The 18,575-nt window shown below is 36.7% G+C and overlaps 1 protein-coding gene across 1 annotated transcript; it reads right to left on the bottom strand.

The window, feature by feature from the left end:
* Window positions 1-1,951: 1,951 nt before the first annotated feature.
* LOC113110597 (fer-1-like protein 4) lies at window positions 1,952-14,629 on the bottom strand. The gene is given in 25 exon segments (XM_074559939.1): window positions 1,952-2,132; window positions 4,810-4,937; window positions 5,610-5,723; window positions 5,816-5,950; window positions 6,112-6,215; window positions 6,901-6,979; window positions 7,083-7,124; window positions 8,710-8,892; window positions 9,240-9,412; window positions 9,637-9,757; window positions 10,278-10,376; window positions 10,379-10,558; window positions 10,793-10,913; window positions 11,431-11,477; window positions 11,479-11,532; window positions 11,705-11,793; window positions 11,796-11,821; window positions 11,923-12,008; window positions 12,010-12,113; window positions 12,658-12,765; window positions 13,059-13,124; window positions 13,127-13,240; window positions 13,622-13,816; window positions 14,216-14,385; window positions 14,562-14,629. Coding segments are annotated over 25 exon segments (2,787 nt in total).
* Window positions 14,630-18,575: the final 3,946 nt, after the last annotated feature.

The following is an 18,575-nucleotide window of genomic DNA, read 5'->3' on the forward strand; positions in this document are numbered from 1 at the left end:
TACTTTTAGATTCAAGTTCTATGTAACCGACTTATTACTAACTTTAAGACTAGCCTATAGTTTATTGCAACCGGCGCCAGATTATATTTATGATATTTTAGCCAATTCTAAGATATTTTTCTCTTATTTATTAAAATTTTGCTTTTTCTTAATGTTACCATTCACCTGTGCGCGCGCGCACACACACACACACACACACACAAACACACACACATACATATATTATATGTACTAATTTATTCTGTGACTCTTTTTTTTTGTAGGTTACACTACGCCAGTAGGTGGTGACAAGTGTCTTGTTGTGAAACAATGAATCATTTAACTGGTTCATCACAAACTATTTGTGCACGTCCAGAATCTTTGTTCAAAATGTGATATCCCGGTTTGTTTATTCGCAAGCTTTTGTCATTCAGATTTAAAACCTATCGGCTTGTTCTGTGAAGGGTGTATTCATTCAGTAGGTTCTTTAGAAATCAGTTCATTTAGGTAAATTATTCATTCAAAATGATGATTCATTCACAAACCAAACAACACAAATATTTAAGAGAGAATATCAGAAAACTAAAAACTTTTCCAAGAGAGGGACTATGGCAACACACATGCCTTTTGATTTGAGATTGTAGAAGAGAGCACAACATAACGCATCATTAATAAAAAGCCTGGAAGTCACCTATCCCAGCTGTCACCTCTGATTAGAGTTTCACTCAGTCAGCCGCAGGCACCCTTCTACCAAAGACAGCCATGTGACCCCTGTTGCATGTTCCCAAGCTGTTCATTCACAACTCACATTGTGGTTGCTAGGTGCCTAAAGCCCATGCACTGTAAAATATTTGTAGACCTACTTTAAGGTGACTACACTGAAAACAAACTTATTAAAAAAGTTAAATATTGCAAAATATTGTAAATTCATACATATAATAATTCACTCCTAAACGTTGAAGTATAGCTGATGGAAGCTGATCAAATGAAAGTGACAATCCAATTACAACTGAGATGAAAATAAAAATGAAATAAAATGGATCTCCTGCACATCGTAGCTATGGTATCAGACAGTAGATGATTAACATATGGTACCATGGTTTACACATACTTCTATTTTGCGACATTCTGTCCGTAACACTGAGATGTGATGATGTATAGATCACACTGCTCAGTTCAGGAGAATAACCATGGAAACTGTGGGAATTATTAAGTGATCATTTGCATGTCCATTAGCTGCTAGTTTTTAGTTTTATTCCCATGTGACAGTAAAGCTTCACTGGTGGATTCTATATAATTACCCTTCTCTATATTTCACAGCCAATTATCTCACATGAGTGGTTTTAGATCATGTACTCTGAGATCAGCCCAGAATCACAGACTGCTGAAACACAATTTACTGTCACTAAGGCTGTCACGTTTTATATTATTTCTCTAAATGAGAAAAGTTTATTTTCTAAAGATGCAGGAAGCATGTTGCTGAATGAAAAACATTTTTTTTAATGATGGTTGTTGGTTTCTATTTGTCATATCATCAAGTACACTGAGCAACAGTGTCACTGAAGCTGTAGCATATACTGTGACCTGGAGCATTTCATTTATCAAGTTTTCTGCCATGTATCTATGTATGTCAAATGGCAAAAAACGGAAAAAGAATGGAAAAAGACATGTGAAGTTCTGACAGTCTAGACATAAATGAAAGATTTTTCTTCTGAATGAAGGCAATGATTTTGTTGTGTATACCATACCATATTGCTTTATTGACAAAACAGTCCTAGAACACATATACAAAAAAATGCTGCTGCTTTTAAATATATATATATATATATATATATATATATATATATATATATATATATATATATATATATATATATATATATATATATATATATTTATTTATTTATATTTATATATTTCCCCTGTTGATCAGTACTGGTACATTTCTTTGTTTATGAGCATTCCCACCTTCTCATCCATTGACAATAAGCTGGCTGATGTGTGTAGGCAGGGTGTAGAGGATGAGGAAGAGGAAGAGCCCCAGGATAACCAAAATGATCAAAGCAGTGATGTACTTCTTGTACTTCTTCCAGATAAAGAACACAAAGGTTTTCAAGGGGTTCACAAACCAGATGAAAGATGTCTTGGGGCGGCTTAAGGGAACAAAATCATGTTTACGTAGCACATTTTAGTAAGTACACAATAAAGATGCAAACTGATATGAATATCTATATATAAACAGATAGAGTGTTTTAGTCTCTTAATTTGGTTTGTCCAGAGGATCGGGTTCTTTACGTGCTTTTCCCACAGGGGTGTTCTCAGCTTCTTCAGCTGTCACTAGGTGGAACTCTGCCTCTACTTTACCCTGCAAACCTCATTAACGATCGAAGAGTTTGAGTCTACCTACAAAGTAATCAAAAGTGATGATTTGATTTTACTCTTAATTGGTGCACTGAAAAAGTTCTTGTACCATTAGAAGGAAGGTGTTCTTTTTTTTCTGCATATTTGTCACACTTAAAAGATTCGGAACAAACACATTTTAATATTACACAAATATATTGCAAGTAAATATGAAATGCAGTTTTTAAATACTGATTTAATTTATTAAGGGAAAAAAGCTGTCCAAACCTACCTGGCCCTATACGTGAAAAATGAATTGCCCACTCAATTGCCAGAACAGTTGAATCAAGAAATCAAATAAACAGAATCTGTCTGACAAAGTGAAGCATGCTTAAAGTGCAACACATCATGTCGCAATCTAAAGAAATTTAAGAACAGATAAGAAACAAAATAGTTGACATGTATCAGTCTGGAAAGGGTTATAAAGCTATTTCTAAAGCATTGGGACTCCAGCGAACCACAGTCAGAGCCATTATCCACAAATGGAGAAAACTTGGAACAGTGGTGAACCTTCCCAGGAGTGGCCGGCCTACCGAAATTACTCCAAGAGCACAATGATGACTCATCCAGGAGCTCATAAAAGAACCCAGAACAGCATCTAAAGAACTGCAGGCCTCACTTGCCTCAATTAAGGTCAGTGTTCATGATTCAACAGTAAGAAAGAGACTGGGCAAAAATGGCTTCCACGGGAGAGTTCCAAGACTAAAGCCACTGCTGACCAACAAGAACACAAAGGCTCATCTCGCATTTGCCCGAAAATATTTAAATTATCTCCAAGACCTTTGGGTAAATATTCTGTGGACTGATGAAACAAAAGTTGAACTTTTTAGAACTTGGTGTCCCATTACATCTGGTGTAGAACCAACACAGCATTTCATAAGAAGAACATCATACCAGCAGTCAAACATGTTTATGGTAGTGGGACTTGGGCTGCTTCACAGCTTCAGGACCTGGATGACTTGCCTTAATTGATGGAACCATGAATTATGCACTCTATCAGAAAACCTTGAAGGAGAATGTCCGGCCATCAGTTTGTGACCTCAAGCTCAGTCACATTTGGGTTATGCAGCAGGACAATGATCCCAAACACACAGTAAGTCCACCTCTGAATGGCTCGAAAAACAAAATTAAGGTTTTGGAGTGGCACGGACTTAAATCTGATTGAGATGCTGTGGCATGACCTTAAACAGTCCATTCATGCTCTCAAACCCTCTAAAGTGGCTAAATTAAAACAATTCTGTAAAGAAGAGTGGGCCACAATTTTTCCACAGCGATGTGAAAGACTCACTGCCAGTTATTGCAAATGCTGGATGCAGTTGTTGGTGCAAAGGGTGGCACAACCAGTTATTAGATTTGAGGGGGCAATTACTTTTTCAAGAAGTGCCAGGCAGGTTTGGACAGCTTTTTTCCCTTATCATCATAATTTCAAAACAGCATTTGTATTTGCTTGGGTAATCAATGTATAATATTACAATTAGGCAAAGGCAAATGTTGGACTTCAGTGCCATAAAACAATAAAAAGATGTGGATATTTTTTGTATCTCTGTTACATGGCAAACTCATTTTTTTCATTGGAGAAACAGAACACAAAATTACAGTTTGTATTACATGAAGCTGCTTTATAACGTTTATTTTATTTTAACAAACTTGTATTTCCACCTTCTGGAAAAGCCTCATTGGGAACTCTGAAGATCTTGTTGAGAACTTTAATTTCAGACTCTCTGTACTCTGGAGATGGAATCCCATTTATGCGGCAGAGCTCAGATAATATCGCAGTGGGTTTCTTGGCATCTCTCCATTTATTATAGCCATCCCTGAAATCACAAGACATCCTAATCTGATTTAACCTACAGAGAGTCAAACAAATCAGGCCACAAAACAGCTTGATTTATCTCAGTCTCTTAAACGTTGCAGCTTCAGACAGTCTTCTGAGAGCTCTTCCAATATGAGCTTAAAGCAATCAAGGAGCTTTGAGAAATTCTGATGACAATGACAGTAGTGGTCACGACAAAGATAATAATACTAATCATCATTATGATAACTATCACCACCATCATCACAGGCTAAAACCATTACCCACTTATCATAATGAAGAGCCAGGCCTCACCCGGTGCGATGGCGGCTGTAGGAACGGTTCTCCAGGTCTATGCAAGTCGCACCAATTGGTCATCAGAACCAACAAGGTCATGGTCAAACACAAACAGCATGACCAAACCTGAGATTAATGATATCACAGATTTAGCCCTTTTTTTTAGCTCAAATCATGCTGTTTTCAAGCTTCAACAGTAGTTGTTGTTGTACAGGCTGTCAAAAGTAAAAAATACTGTACATGCAAAGCTCTATGAAAAATTACATTTAATTTTTCATTCTTACAGCCACCACACCAAATGTTTTGAGCATTCATTCATTTTGTGAACAGACGACACTTACTCTCCAAACACTGGGTTCAGTTTTTTGGGAATGTAGTGTTCTTTGCTGTCCATTTGCTGCTGGTCAACCTTTACCACCACATAGGGGTCTGCCTTTCCACTCGGGTCTGTGGGAGCCAGATTGGTTGCCTTGGGGTTCAAAGGAAAGAAAGGATAAACAGTTCACATTCACATTCAATGCACACAAAATATAAGAGGAAATGATAGAAAACTGTACCATTATGATGCAAGCAATGCACCCTTCAAATTTAACATTTTTCTAATTATTGTATACATTCATGCAGTACTGTTAATCTAAAAAATGTAAAAGACGGAAAAAAAGGCCACAACAGTTCTTTCCTTCTGTATTGTGACAGTGTGAAATGCATTATCATAAAATAAAAAATGTTGAAAGGGGACTTGGTCTTATGCATCAGCTGTTGACTGGATGAAGGCTGAATGCAAAATTGAAGTCAATTCTAAGAAACAAGAAGAGTTTAGGCAGACTAAATGAGTGGAGAAGTATGGCATACATTACCAGAGAGACAGAGAGAGGTCTAATGTTTCAGCATAAAATTATTGATTTTTCTTTTAAAGAGAGAGAGAAAGAAAGAAAATGGATGAATAATTCACAATAAGATCAATGACATGCATTTAGAAAATAGATGGATCATTTCATATCAACTTAAAAGAAATAATGACCACATATATATATTATAAAACTTTCAATCATACATTCATATAAACTGCCTAAAATGTTCATGCCCACTCTGTCAACTAACTGTGCAGAATTTGTAAATTTAAAAAACAACTGATACCTACTTTTACTACATATACCCTCACAAGGACTTTGATGGGTGCATTTTTGGGAATCCCATTAGAGATCTGACAGACTGCATCCTCGTCTCCAGAAACGATCCCTGCAATGAAGCACAGCTCTGCTTTAACCTCTAATCCTTGACGTTTTTAATGCATGCTGTAACACTCTTGATCCAGTGCATGAGAGCTTGCCAAAACGCACATCTCACCTTGTATTTACCCATATATCTCGTACTTTCATCTTCCTCTTCATCTTCCAGGCTGGATTTCCCTTTGTAGACAGAAAATATGGGCAAACAGTCCAAAAACTGACTGAATTTGTTTTCAAGTTCAGACTTGTAAAGCTGGGGAATTAAATAACAAAGAGATTAAAAAAGAAAAAAAGAACAGAAAATGTAAATTGCAGATAATGCAAATAGTTTTAGATGGCTTAGGAGAAGAAATAAAACTATAAACACTGTACTGAATTAAATAAAATGATCACAGTTTGAAGAACATGTCAAACCTGTAATGTGGCAATTTTCTTCCTCTTTGGAGCAGGCGGCTCTATTTCAATCACAGCCTTATCATCCTCAGCCTCTAGTGCTGACATGCTCAGTGGTGCTCCATCTGCACAATGTGACATTGCACTGATACTTTGAAATAAATTCAGTATTAAGCATTCTAAAGTAGAGGATGTGACCACTTGGGTCACACTAAATATACTCATCAAACAAGACAGCTCAAACCAAGCAACATCCATAAACAAATTACGTACGTTTCATCAGAAGTAACTTCACTTTCATAGCTGATTTTTAGTGCATGTATGAAGATATTTACCTTCAGATTCACACAGGCATCCTAAGCAAAGGATGTGGCCACTTAGGTTACACTAAAAATGTCTGAATGTCATCACACAAGAAAGTTCACACCAAACGGTCTCCACAAATACATTATGCTAGACCTTTTCTCAAAAGTAATTTCACTTTCAATCAGTTCATAGCTGATTTTTAGTGCATGTGTGAAGTAATTTACCTTTAGATTCACACACACGTCCTAAGCAAAGGATGTGGCCACTTAGGTTACAATAAAAATGTCAGAATGTCATCACACAAGAAAGTTCACACCAAGTGGTATCCACAAACAAATTACGGTAGACCTTTTCTCAAGTAATTTCACTTTCAGTCCACCCATAATTGCACAGTAGACTAAACACAATTTCATGTCTTTTTCAACTACATTTGGAATTTTGTTATGTAATGCATTTGATAATCAACTTTTAAGCGCCCATATATGTTTTAGGCCCCTGTCAAACTGGTTTCATTCAGATGTCTGAATTCGCTGTTGTTATGCTCTTCCAAATTCAGATGCTGGTACTGATAGGTGATGTAAGTCTTTATGAATGAGACATTGATTTATTCACTCAACTGATTTGTTCAAAAACAATGATTCATTTATAATAGAGTAACAATTAAATCATGCTTGTGCTAATAATACCTCCATTGCATGTCCATCTTCCAAGTCATCCTCTTTCTCCTCCTGAAGAAGAGATGGAAACATTTACACATTGAGACAATCAACAAGGCACGTAGTTTATACAATATATGATCAAAATAATTTATCACCTGTTTTTCGAGTTCAGCCAGTGATGCATAATATCTAGACCACCAATCAACCTCCTCCTTTTCTGATGGCTCCTCCTCTAACTCCTCCTCTTTCTAAATCACCTTTTTGATTGGAGACTGAAAATAGAGTTTTCTGCAATACATTATTTTTAAAATTTAAACTCATTCACTCACCCCGATGTCATTCCTAACCTTTAATTTGTGAACAGGACTTTACACACTAAACACGAACATGGATTTTTAGAAGCCAAATGCACACATTCATGATTGAAAGCATCCCATTTGGATGTCAGCAGGGGTCTTGGCTATGCAGTGGCTGCCCAATTAATCAGAGTGATCTAACAGCAGGAGCACAAACTGACACAGGAACACACTTCACTGCGCTCAACAAACCAGCAGATCACACCATAATCAACAGGTTAATGGGTGCAAAGGGCTTCACATTTAATATCTGCAGGCGGTGGGTGGTTAAAACATGTGCGCTAAGTACTCATTAGGAGCTATTTCAAACATCCCAAAGCAGCCAACTAACGTCATTTCACCCAAACTGGATTCTCCATGACCACATGGGAGCTGTCTGAAGATAAGTGTTTGCAAAACCTCTGAAAAGTGGTGGAAGATGGCATGTACAGTTTTGAACTGTTTCACACATATGGTGAGTAGCAATTTGAGGAACACTACAGAATGTGTACAAAAAGACAGTGGAACTAACCATGACTAAGTTAAGAGGAATTTTGCTATGTTTCAGAGGAAGTCCACCCAAGTCCGTGGTGATCACCGTGGTTAGAGGAGTGGTCTTCTGGGGAGGATTCTTCTCTAAAATTGTGAGCGAATGTTAAGGAATTTTCTATGTGAAAATATATTTAAAACTATATTCTATATTAAAAATAAATGTCAACAGTGAACATGTTTTGATCCGCAAAAATAGTGATGTTTTTCCAAATGTGGTTATACTATATGATTACAATACTTTGTTTTCCAAAGAAGTGTCTTATGCTCACCATGGCTGCATTTATTTGATCAAAATAGTACAAACAGTCTTATTATGAAATATTATGACAACTTACATCGTATATAGAGCATTCACTGTTCAAAGCAGTGCAATCCAAATTAATGTAATAATGACTGCAATAGGCAGTTGTTCTGAAAGAAAACATTTTTGGATCAGTCAGACTTACAAACAATACTAGAAATAAGCAAAAAAAAGTGCTGCAGGAATCTCATGAGCTCTCAATTCGCAATTTATTGGAAGTAATTATTGTGTGTTGCTGTTAAAAGCATGAACTAAATTCATGTTCAGAACTATCTTCTAACTTAAACATAATTTAGATCCTCAATAAGAATAGTGTGCATATAAGTGTAGTCAGTGTCTTTGCTCATTTCAGCAAAGTTTCACGCCATCCTAGTTATAAAGAAAGAGAGTCTGGTGCACTTTTGTATGTGCATTATTTATGTACACATATCAGAACAGCAGATGCTTTATTTTTTGGCCTTTAAACTAGAAACATATGAGCTATAAAAGGTCCTATTCCCTCAGGCTCCTCCCCCTCCTCGTCTTTCCACTCCTCTTGATCCTTGGGACCAAACTGCACGAGGTTTCGGACCACGTGAGTTCCCACCAGGACCAGCCTCCCGAATGCCCTCTGCTCAATTATGAAGATAGAAATAGGGGGATGCAGTTCCTGAGGACACATATCCAGTTATGAGCTATTGTACAGTTATGATAATAAAAGCAAGTAGATGATTAATATTAAGCCATCCTCATCAAATATTTAATGCTTACTTTTTTAATGTTTATTAGGATGTTACATATAAAATGATTGCTTTTGTGTTAGTAAACGTCACCATGCACCAAACAATCACAAATAATAACCTATTACAACTAACAAAGACTTCATATTGTGTAATAAATCATTCTGAGCAAGACATCTCACCAGTAGTGCTTTTAGTAATTCATAAACAGGACATGTGATCAGTGCATGTATGGCAAGCATGTTCTCAACACAGCTCCTGAGATAAGGTCTAATACTTTGAAAAGAGGGAGTCTTACGACATCAAAGTGTTTAACCACATCACTGAAGTTGGGATTCTGCTTGTAGCTCTGAATTTCCTCCGACTCGATCATGTGGCCCGCACACTCAATCCTCACTTGAAGCTGCTCCGCTTCAAACAGGTTGACTCTTTTCAGGTCCCTCAGGCTCCTAAAACTGCAGTTTAAGGGTTTGAGTTCAAAACACTGTAGATAAGTACCACACCAGTCAGCAGGCAAACTTGTGCAGTAGGTCAAACCATGCTGCTATTTTAAACACTCTCTCGAAGGGGTGACTTATGCACATCTGATGATTCAGTTTGTTCTTCGGCATTGAAAACCTTTAAATTGTGACATAAAAAAACACTTTCAATGTTTATTCAGTTCATATCTGTTCAAGTTTGCACCTCTATTCTGTATTTCCTGAGCACAGGTCGAACTCCCTTGGGAATGATATAATAGCATTCTTCTTCCATCTACTGTGGATGCTTGGGGTCAACATCCAGTGGCAGAGCTGGCTGGGATGGATTCCGAGCACACAAACATGACATTTAAAAGGCACATTTTAAAACTCTCTGATATATGTTGAGGTGGAGGATTGCTGCAAATCATATTTACCATCAGGTTAAAGAAACACAACTGCTTTCAACATAAATAATAATAGGAATTGTTGTTTGAGCACCAAATCAACATCAAAAGATTCTGTGACATAATACACTTTAGCTTTGCCTTAATACACTGCATTTTAAAATATAAGTAGAAGATGTAAGTTAATAATATAATGTAATAGCAATATTAGTTCACTTTATTACTGTTTTTTTTTTTTTTTTTTTCTTCAAATAAATGCACCCTTGGTGAACATAAAGAGACTACTTTCAAAAACATTAAATACTTTTATATATATCTTTCTATTCATTCAGGTGAATTAAGCTGCTCTCTAACAGACAAATGAATGATTGGTCATGTCATGTCTATATGTGTGTTAAGCTAGGCTCTTGTCTTTTGCAGTCAAATTAATGAGAAAAACTGAAGTCCGACCTCTCCGAAGCTTGAGTCATCCAACTCGATGAGCTCAAGCACTGCCAAAATTTCCGTAGCTTTGCTTTTGCCTTTTGTGATCTCAAAAAACTGCAGGGTTTTGTTTAAGCAGGGTTTTTAAAGTACCATTTAGAACTATCACTCACTAGTTTGTTGTAGTCATAGATGTTGATGATGACCACAGGAGAGTCTTCTGTGTACTCGTCCTTACTGTCCTCCATCAGAACCTGATCACAGACGAGTAACTCACACCACGTCGGGGACAAAGTTTCTTTCATCGCCTACAAAGAATAAAATCTTTAACAATCTCTGAGACACAAAATTGCAATCAATAAAAGCTGACTGACTCATTTCCAAGTCCCTTCAGAATCCAGGTGGACTGAATGGACATCATAAATGGGCAATTAATCACACGTGAACTGAATAAAAGTAAGGTTTTAGTGATTTTCTTATACAGTGCTTTTTATTGTGAAGAGAGAAAATCAAACCTAAGTGTTAATAAATAAGAGACCCACCCATGTGAGCTGACACTGTGTGCTGAACACAACATTGGTGAAGGGGTCGGACAGTCCATTGTCATCGGCTGCAATAATGCCACGAGCTTGATAAATGTGAGCACGTAACTAGAAATAATAACTGTCTGGATGAAAGGACAAAAGGAGGGACTGTCATTTTCATGAAATGTCATCCAAATTAAAACTGATTGATTTTCAAAGCCGCCTGAGACAAATTATGGAGAATATCCAAGATGTTTGTATTAGCTAAATGAAGTTGGAAGTACCTTCCACCACTAATTTGGTGGGAGGCATGTTACAGGGAATTGATGCACCAGAAGTTGCTTCTTCTTAAATGGGTCTAAACTCTGCTGGAAGGCTGGTGACACAGTTTTTTATGATACCAAGCCACATAAATACTTCCAGTTTAAAAGAGTGCTGCATTTATCTTATCAAAAATTCACAACTCTCAATTGTATGCTGATTGTATGCAACAACAACAACAACAAAATACAGTAATAAACAATACAAATAAGCAATATGTTGCTCCATTTTTAGTAAGGTTAAAGAAAACATTAGACTGTAGAATCGAATTGCAAAATGATTGCTAATGTATAGTATAGTTCATTTTCAAACTACTTCATACAAATGTGTCCTACTTGCAAGTGGAAAAGAATTCCTGCACGACCTCAACCAAACGTTCTTTAAGCCTTGATCTTTGATCTTTTCAACAGCATCTCCACTTCATCGATGCCATTTTCCTTAAAGAACATAGGACACAAGCCAAACTAAGAAAATTCTAACAGTCAAGTGCTTTTGGAATGACATAAGGGAAATAAGTTAGCGTGTAGACTCTAACACACATTAGATTGTTATATTCGTAATTCTGCTCATTAAAGACACAATCATATATTTCTGCTCAGTGTCACTTGCCAGTCGGTCAGCCATCTTGGACCAATTGCTGTTGTGGAATCGGATGGTGTGATCTTCAAAATAGCTCCACACAAAGATACATGGTTTCTCTCGGAATAAGAAATGCAACTAAATGATCTGGATGGTAAAAATGATAAAGTTTGCTGCTTTTCTTGGATAATTCTGCGGCACTCCACATAACAATAAGCTGCCAGTCAGTCTTGAGAATGTCATTTCACGTGTTGTATTCAGTGGGTTGTGGTCTCCTGGGTGGGGTGACGGATTTGTCTCGAGGGCCAGGGTTCAGAGGTTCACCTCTCTCCAAACTCATCGTCTGATTTCAACAGCGGCTGTCTGTCCTCAGCCAGATTCTCCTGACTACCACTCTTGCTGGACTTCACTACAACATCTGCAGTTTTCCCATAATTCCCTGTGAAACAGTGTAATCATAACTAAATATAACTAAAACCAAAAATGTTTAAAGAAATTTTTTTTTATAACGAATATAAATAACAGATGAAACTATAAATTAATAACGTCAGAACAACTGTTATACTACTTTTAGACAGTACTTTTAAACAGTTTAGTAAACATATTGGAATATTGGAAATTGTATTGTCTATTTTTCCTCCTTTGTGAGTCTCCAAGCAACACACAGTAATGAATGATTCAGTATTTTGAACACATTTAGTGAATGAATCAATGACTTAAAGACAACCCCTTTGTTCGTTTTCTAACCAATTAAGTGCTGTGAATGAATCAATCGAGTGAATGATCCTCCGGTTCACTCATAACGACTCGTCACCACTTGCTGTAACGATGTAACCTGCAGAAACATTCCCACACAGTTAGGATGCTTTCTTGTCATGCTGCTCAGCCAATCAAATTAGAAGACTAAAGAACTAACTCGCATATAAGCCCAAATAGAACATGGTAGACTGTCTTCTCTCTTCCTATCAGGCAGACCTGATCACTGACTTCAGGAAGAGGGTGAACATCTTCCACTTTGACAGTAATGGCAGCTGGTACCTCAGCACCAACATCTTCAGACTCCTCAGCAGGCCCACTGGGACTCTGCACTGCTGAATAAAATCGTTTTCCATTTGTGATTAGAGTGCTAGAGCATTTCTGAAACATCTTTGTGTGTGTATGAATGCATAAGACCAAAAATTGTACATTACATATCCACTAATGACAAACAAATTTTTTGATATCTGCCATTGGTCGAACAAAGAGGTAGTGTTACACTACTGGCTGAGCTAATGTTGTTATGATTATTTTAAGCGACACAACTACACGTATTCCTTGATGCATTAATATATTTTGACAATACCTTCTTTGCCTGCTGTCTTCTCCTTGGACCATCAGCTCTTACTCTCCGTCACCACAACTGTTGGGGAGGAATAAACCTCCGCACTCAGCAAGAGCAGTATTCTGCCCCATAGAAGATCCCTTCACTCAGACCTTCATTAAGATCCCTGTGGATGTCTCTCAGCGTGGAGTTTTGAGGAGAGCCGAATCGATTGACCCAAGTAGAGGCAAAGGTGGGATTGAAACCTGATGGATGGAGGAAAGAGGCAAAATAAATTGAAGAAAAATAATTAAGTAGAAGTTGTTCAAAAAGCAGTAAAGACCTAAGGTAACATGAAGGTATCTTGTTAAAATGAAGATGCAGATACATGACTAGAGTGATAGTCCACAAAAAAAACATTAATTCTCAAATTACTTACTTTACCCTCATGTCATTCCACCTATATGACTTTCTTACGAACACAAAAGATGACACTTTGAAGAATGTTGGTAATCAAAAATGTTGTGTTCCACAGAAGAAAGAAAGTCAAATAGGTTTGGAACGACATGAGGGTGAGTAAATGATGACAGAATTTCCATCTCTGGGTGAACTATCTCATTAAATCTGCAGTCACTATTACAACTGACCATTTCGGTTGGGATTGGAGATTTGAAGAAGGTACAGGAAGTGTGTTGCTGCCACAGCCACATCTGCAATGTTGGCATCATCGGGGATCTGGATTTTGATTCGTCAAGCAAGAGGAGGAAACTGCTCAATAAAGGATATCTGTTTATTCCACTCAGGAGTATTAGAGTTGCTGTCTACTGACGTTTCCCCCTGTTAAACATGTAACTTATTTCATGCAATTTCTATTGCATTGTTAAATAAAAAAACATGTTTTTATTTTAGATTTTGTTTTTATTTTTCATTTTACAGTATGTACTTTAAATTTATGAAATTTAAATGAAAGAAATGTATGCATTTAGCAGACGCTTTTATCCAAAGCGACTTACAGTGCATTCAGGCTATCAATTTTTACATATCATGTGTTCCCGGGGAATCGAACCCCCAAACAGTGCTCTACCAATTGATATTAATTAATTTATGTAGCATTTGACTGAATTTGATGATTTGCTACTGGATATATATTGCAAGAAGGACTTTCTATTCTTCCTGTTTAACATTTTTATGTTGGAACAAAATATCGAATTCAAAACAAAATAGAAAGAAATTCAACTGCTGGCCAGCGAATGTGACCTGAACATAAGGGTCGAGGAAAACCTTCTTGTCTCTCATTATATTCCCCATGAAACCCGAGTTCATGCTGGGCAGACCTTCTGCTATGAAGATCTTCAGGACAAACTTTGCCCAAGGGTGTTCTGAAGGCATCCTCTTTGGAAGGAGAAGGTTCCTACATGCCACATGAAAATGCACCAAAATATATTGAAGTTTCAGATGCTGAAAACTGTCTACTGAACATACTAATGCCAATGACCAAAGAACCAAACATCTGATATTAATGTTTCTTTTAGGGGGGATGTGTCCTTAAGAGGAGAACAGCCATCTTAACATAAGGCAAGCTCTTACTTTTCAATGTCATCATTCTGGCTGCCAGCTGGTGCCAAGCTGACCATGCCCATGGGGTCTCCTTTCATCGTCTTAGAAAATGTGGTTCTAAGCAGACCTATAATCATTATTATTATTATTATTTTTTTTACCATCTGTGATGAGTTAATTATCACCATTAAAATGCCTAGGGTATGTTATTATCATTTTACCAATGGAATGAACTTTCAACTTCTGTATTCTTTACTTAAAATGTGTGCAACAAAGCTTGCAGTGAGCACTTTTTGCTTCACAATCTGGGTTTATCTGGGTTTACCCGGCTGCTGATACACTGTGCTGATGTCGATCTTAAAAGTTCCTATCCAGGACATCAAAAAGGCAAGAATTTTCTTATGAACCGCCTAAAATATAAGAATAAATGGAGGAAAAAATTACCATGTTACACATAACATAAATATTAAACATTGTGTCAGATGACCTCAAATATGGCAGTATATAAATGAATTCAGTTTATACAAATCAAACATTAAGGTCAGATTAAGAACTGTTATTATTTCAATACTGTATATTTTTCACATTTTACATGAGCATCACTAGTTATTATAGGCAAAATAACATTAAAACCATTTTAGCTGCTGTATACAGTCTATAAGAAACTTATGTAAATCCATTTAAATCTTTTTAATTGCCCTCCGATAGTGTCTCTGAGAATACTTACAGAAATCTCAATCACTTTATCAAAGAGCACATCTTAAACATGAAGTTCTTAAAGACAAACACAGCAACAACAACAACAAAATTGGAGAGATGCCTAAACCTTCAGAAGCTTATAACAGAGTTCTCTGCAAGTAGTTACCTCATTGTAAATGGACAGTTGGTAGACTTCTGAGTAGCTGTGTGCTTTTTTTCATCTGTAAAAAAAAGTCCGCACACCAGAAAACGCTCCTTAGCAATTTTAATGATTGCTCACCACGTGTAACGTTTCGGGTCCAAGCCCTTCATCAGACATGAAAACAAGTGGGGAGACACACCTCCATATATACAGCCATGTATGATCACATGATCACATACATCCATGATTAATCACATGACCTATCAAGTTAAATTGCAATTATATCATGAAAACAGATAAAATATATATAAACCGACATTTGTAGTACAAAAGATATATTAAGTGGCTAAGAGAAGGCTTGCAGTGCTTGAAGCATAGCCTAGAAATTAAAAAAATAAATAAATAAATACATTTTCATCTCCAATAGTCACATACACTGCTTGGTTGATGTTAACCCCGACACATTACATTCACCTGAGGGAAAAAGAGTGGAATAAAAGACTTAAACATACTAGATTCTCATCAAACAGTGTGGTCTAAAAACAATTATAAAATTATTTGTATATGAAATAAGCAGGCCTCATTTAATTGTTTTACCTTGAAAGACTTCACTCTAGGTGTGACAGCAAGCTCGTGCTTTGCTATGGCCCTGCAACAACTACACACAGAAAAAAGGCTTGAGTTATAGAAGTATTATTTATAAATTCCCAGATTTAATTTCAAATATGGGAATTACACGATGAGTCATTTTTAGTTATATAGTGTGTAATGTATTGCATTACACTGCACTGCAATACAATTGATCTCTTTATGGTAAGTTATTATACTGAAATGTAACTGAAACACACCTCTAAATGGGAGTGAATGTCACACTGCCACATTCAAATATTTGCAAAATCATAATTATCATCGTGGTCGTTATCATCATCTTCGTCTCCTTTCTCATCATCAGTTTTCAAAAGACTGCGCCCGATCATTCTTGTCTCACATCCAGCTGCTGAGGACGCAGGCCGTCTGAAGAACTACAAATTATTGAGTACATCAGACAGTGTGAATTCCATGAATAAAGGATATGAAGATGTGTTGAATGAACTGATTGAAGATATCTTTACTTTGCTTCTGTAAAGCCTGAGTTCCTGATGACAAGCTCTGAGCTGAAATAGAGAACATCCAGATTTACAAAGAGATTAAAAAACTAATGAAATGTGACATATATTAAATGGACGAAACCATGGGTCCATCCATCCATTCAAACTAGGTAGAAAGAAGTACGAAGGATGAAGAATAGAGGGAAGAAAGGAAGGATAGATGGAACAGAATAAAGAATAGAGGGTATGAAGGAATAAAGGGATGGATGGATGGATGGATGGATGGAAGACAGGAAAGAAGGAGGTAGGGAATGAGGGAAGGATGGAGGAAAAGAATAATGGATGAAAAGAAATAGAAGAAAGGAAGAATGGCTGTATGGAAGGAAGATAGAAAGGAAGAATTTATGGAAGGAAAGAAGAAGGTAGAAAGAAAAGATGGATGGATGGATGGAGAAGAGAAGGAAATAAAAACAGAATGAATGTAGCAGTGGAAGTAATAAAGGAATGGAGTTGAATGGAAGAAGGAACAGAAGGAAGGAAGGAAGGAAGGAAGAATGGATGAACGCATTGCTGGATGCAAGGAAGGAAGAACAGAAGGAAGGAAGAATAGATGGAGAAAAAAGAATTAAGTAGAATGAAGATGAAAAGAAATAGGTAAAGGAAAGCAGGCAGGTGTGAAATGATGGATGGATGATGGATGGGTGGATGGATGGATGGATGGATGGATGGACGGATGGGACAAAGCTGGAATGGATTGAAGGAAGATGCTGAAATAATTAAAGAAGGGATAATAGATGAAAGGAAAAACAAGGAAGAATGGATGGGAGGAAGGTAGGATTGATGGATAAATGGACATATGGATGGATGAGATGAACATAACGATGTCTCTCAGCCATCAGTGTCCTGTTCTTTGATGAAGTCATCACCGTCCCACCCACCTGCAGCCCCCTAAAGAGGGTTGTACTTCACCTCCAGCTCTATGTAGATCTACAGAATAAAGTCCATCAGCACATATCAACACAAAAGAGCTTCACTCACGCCAACAGCTAATGATTCAATAACCCTTCATGAAGAGGATTAGTTTAACTGAGAGCAGCTCTTCACTCACATCAGAGAGGAGCTCACAGACACCACATGCTGCAGGCTGATCACCAGCCTTCCCAGCAATCTGTGCACACACCAATCAACTGTTTTGGAATATTATGTTCATTAAGAATCATTTAGTTCATTTCCCTCATCTTATTTATAATGAGTACTTTCAGTATGACGGCTGATTCATGTTCTGACCTGTTGCTGAACTCTTACTGCAGTTGTAGATGCTGACTGACAGAAATTCATCCCTCTCAACCTTCCCATAGTGAGGGCATCTAAAGTGTCATATAAATACACAATAACAGATTAAAACAAAATGTACAAACATTTTCATTTATTGGACGCAGACTAAATGTGTGTTTTTTCTTATTAGGTTTTTGGTTTTCAAGAAATATTATCTTAATGTTGAAAAATGTTAAGCTGCCTAATTATTAATTTTGTGGTGATTTTTAGCATATATTTTAATTAGAAATCATAACATTATGAATGTTTTGCTCTGTCACTTTTGAAGAAGATATTTTGAAGATGCTGGTGGTTGCCACTGACATTTTTTCCTACTATGGAAGTCAGTGGCAGCCACCAAATGTGTGACTACCAGCAATCTTTAAAATAAATTATTTTATGTTCAACATAAGAAAGCAACGCATAAAGGTTCGAGTCGACATGAGGGTGAGTAAATGATGACAACAGTTTTTCAATTTTCAATTTCTGGGTGAACTATCCCTTTAATGTGCCCTTGCTTGCTTTCAACGCTGATTATTAAATTTGCATATTACAATAAACTACATTTTTAAATATACTAAATAGAAACAGTTACTTTAAATTGTAAAAATGTTTTACAATATTCATGCTTTACTGTATTTTTGACTTAACAAATCAGCCTAAACGACTTCTTTCAAATAATAATTTAATTATTCCAAACTTTTGAAGTTTGTGTTTGCAGTGTGTGTGGGTATAAATAAAATAAATAAATAAATAAATAGAAATCTATAAAATGGTGGTGTTTGTGTTATATATCTCCCT

The sequence above is a fragment of the Carassius auratus genome, chromosome 11 (assembly GCF_003368295.1).
Source record: "Carassius auratus strain Wakin chromosome 11, ASM336829v1, whole genome shotgun sequence".
Classification (NCBI taxonomy): Eukaryota; Metazoa; Chordata; class Actinopteri; order Cypriniformes; family Cyprinidae; genus Carassius; species Carassius auratus.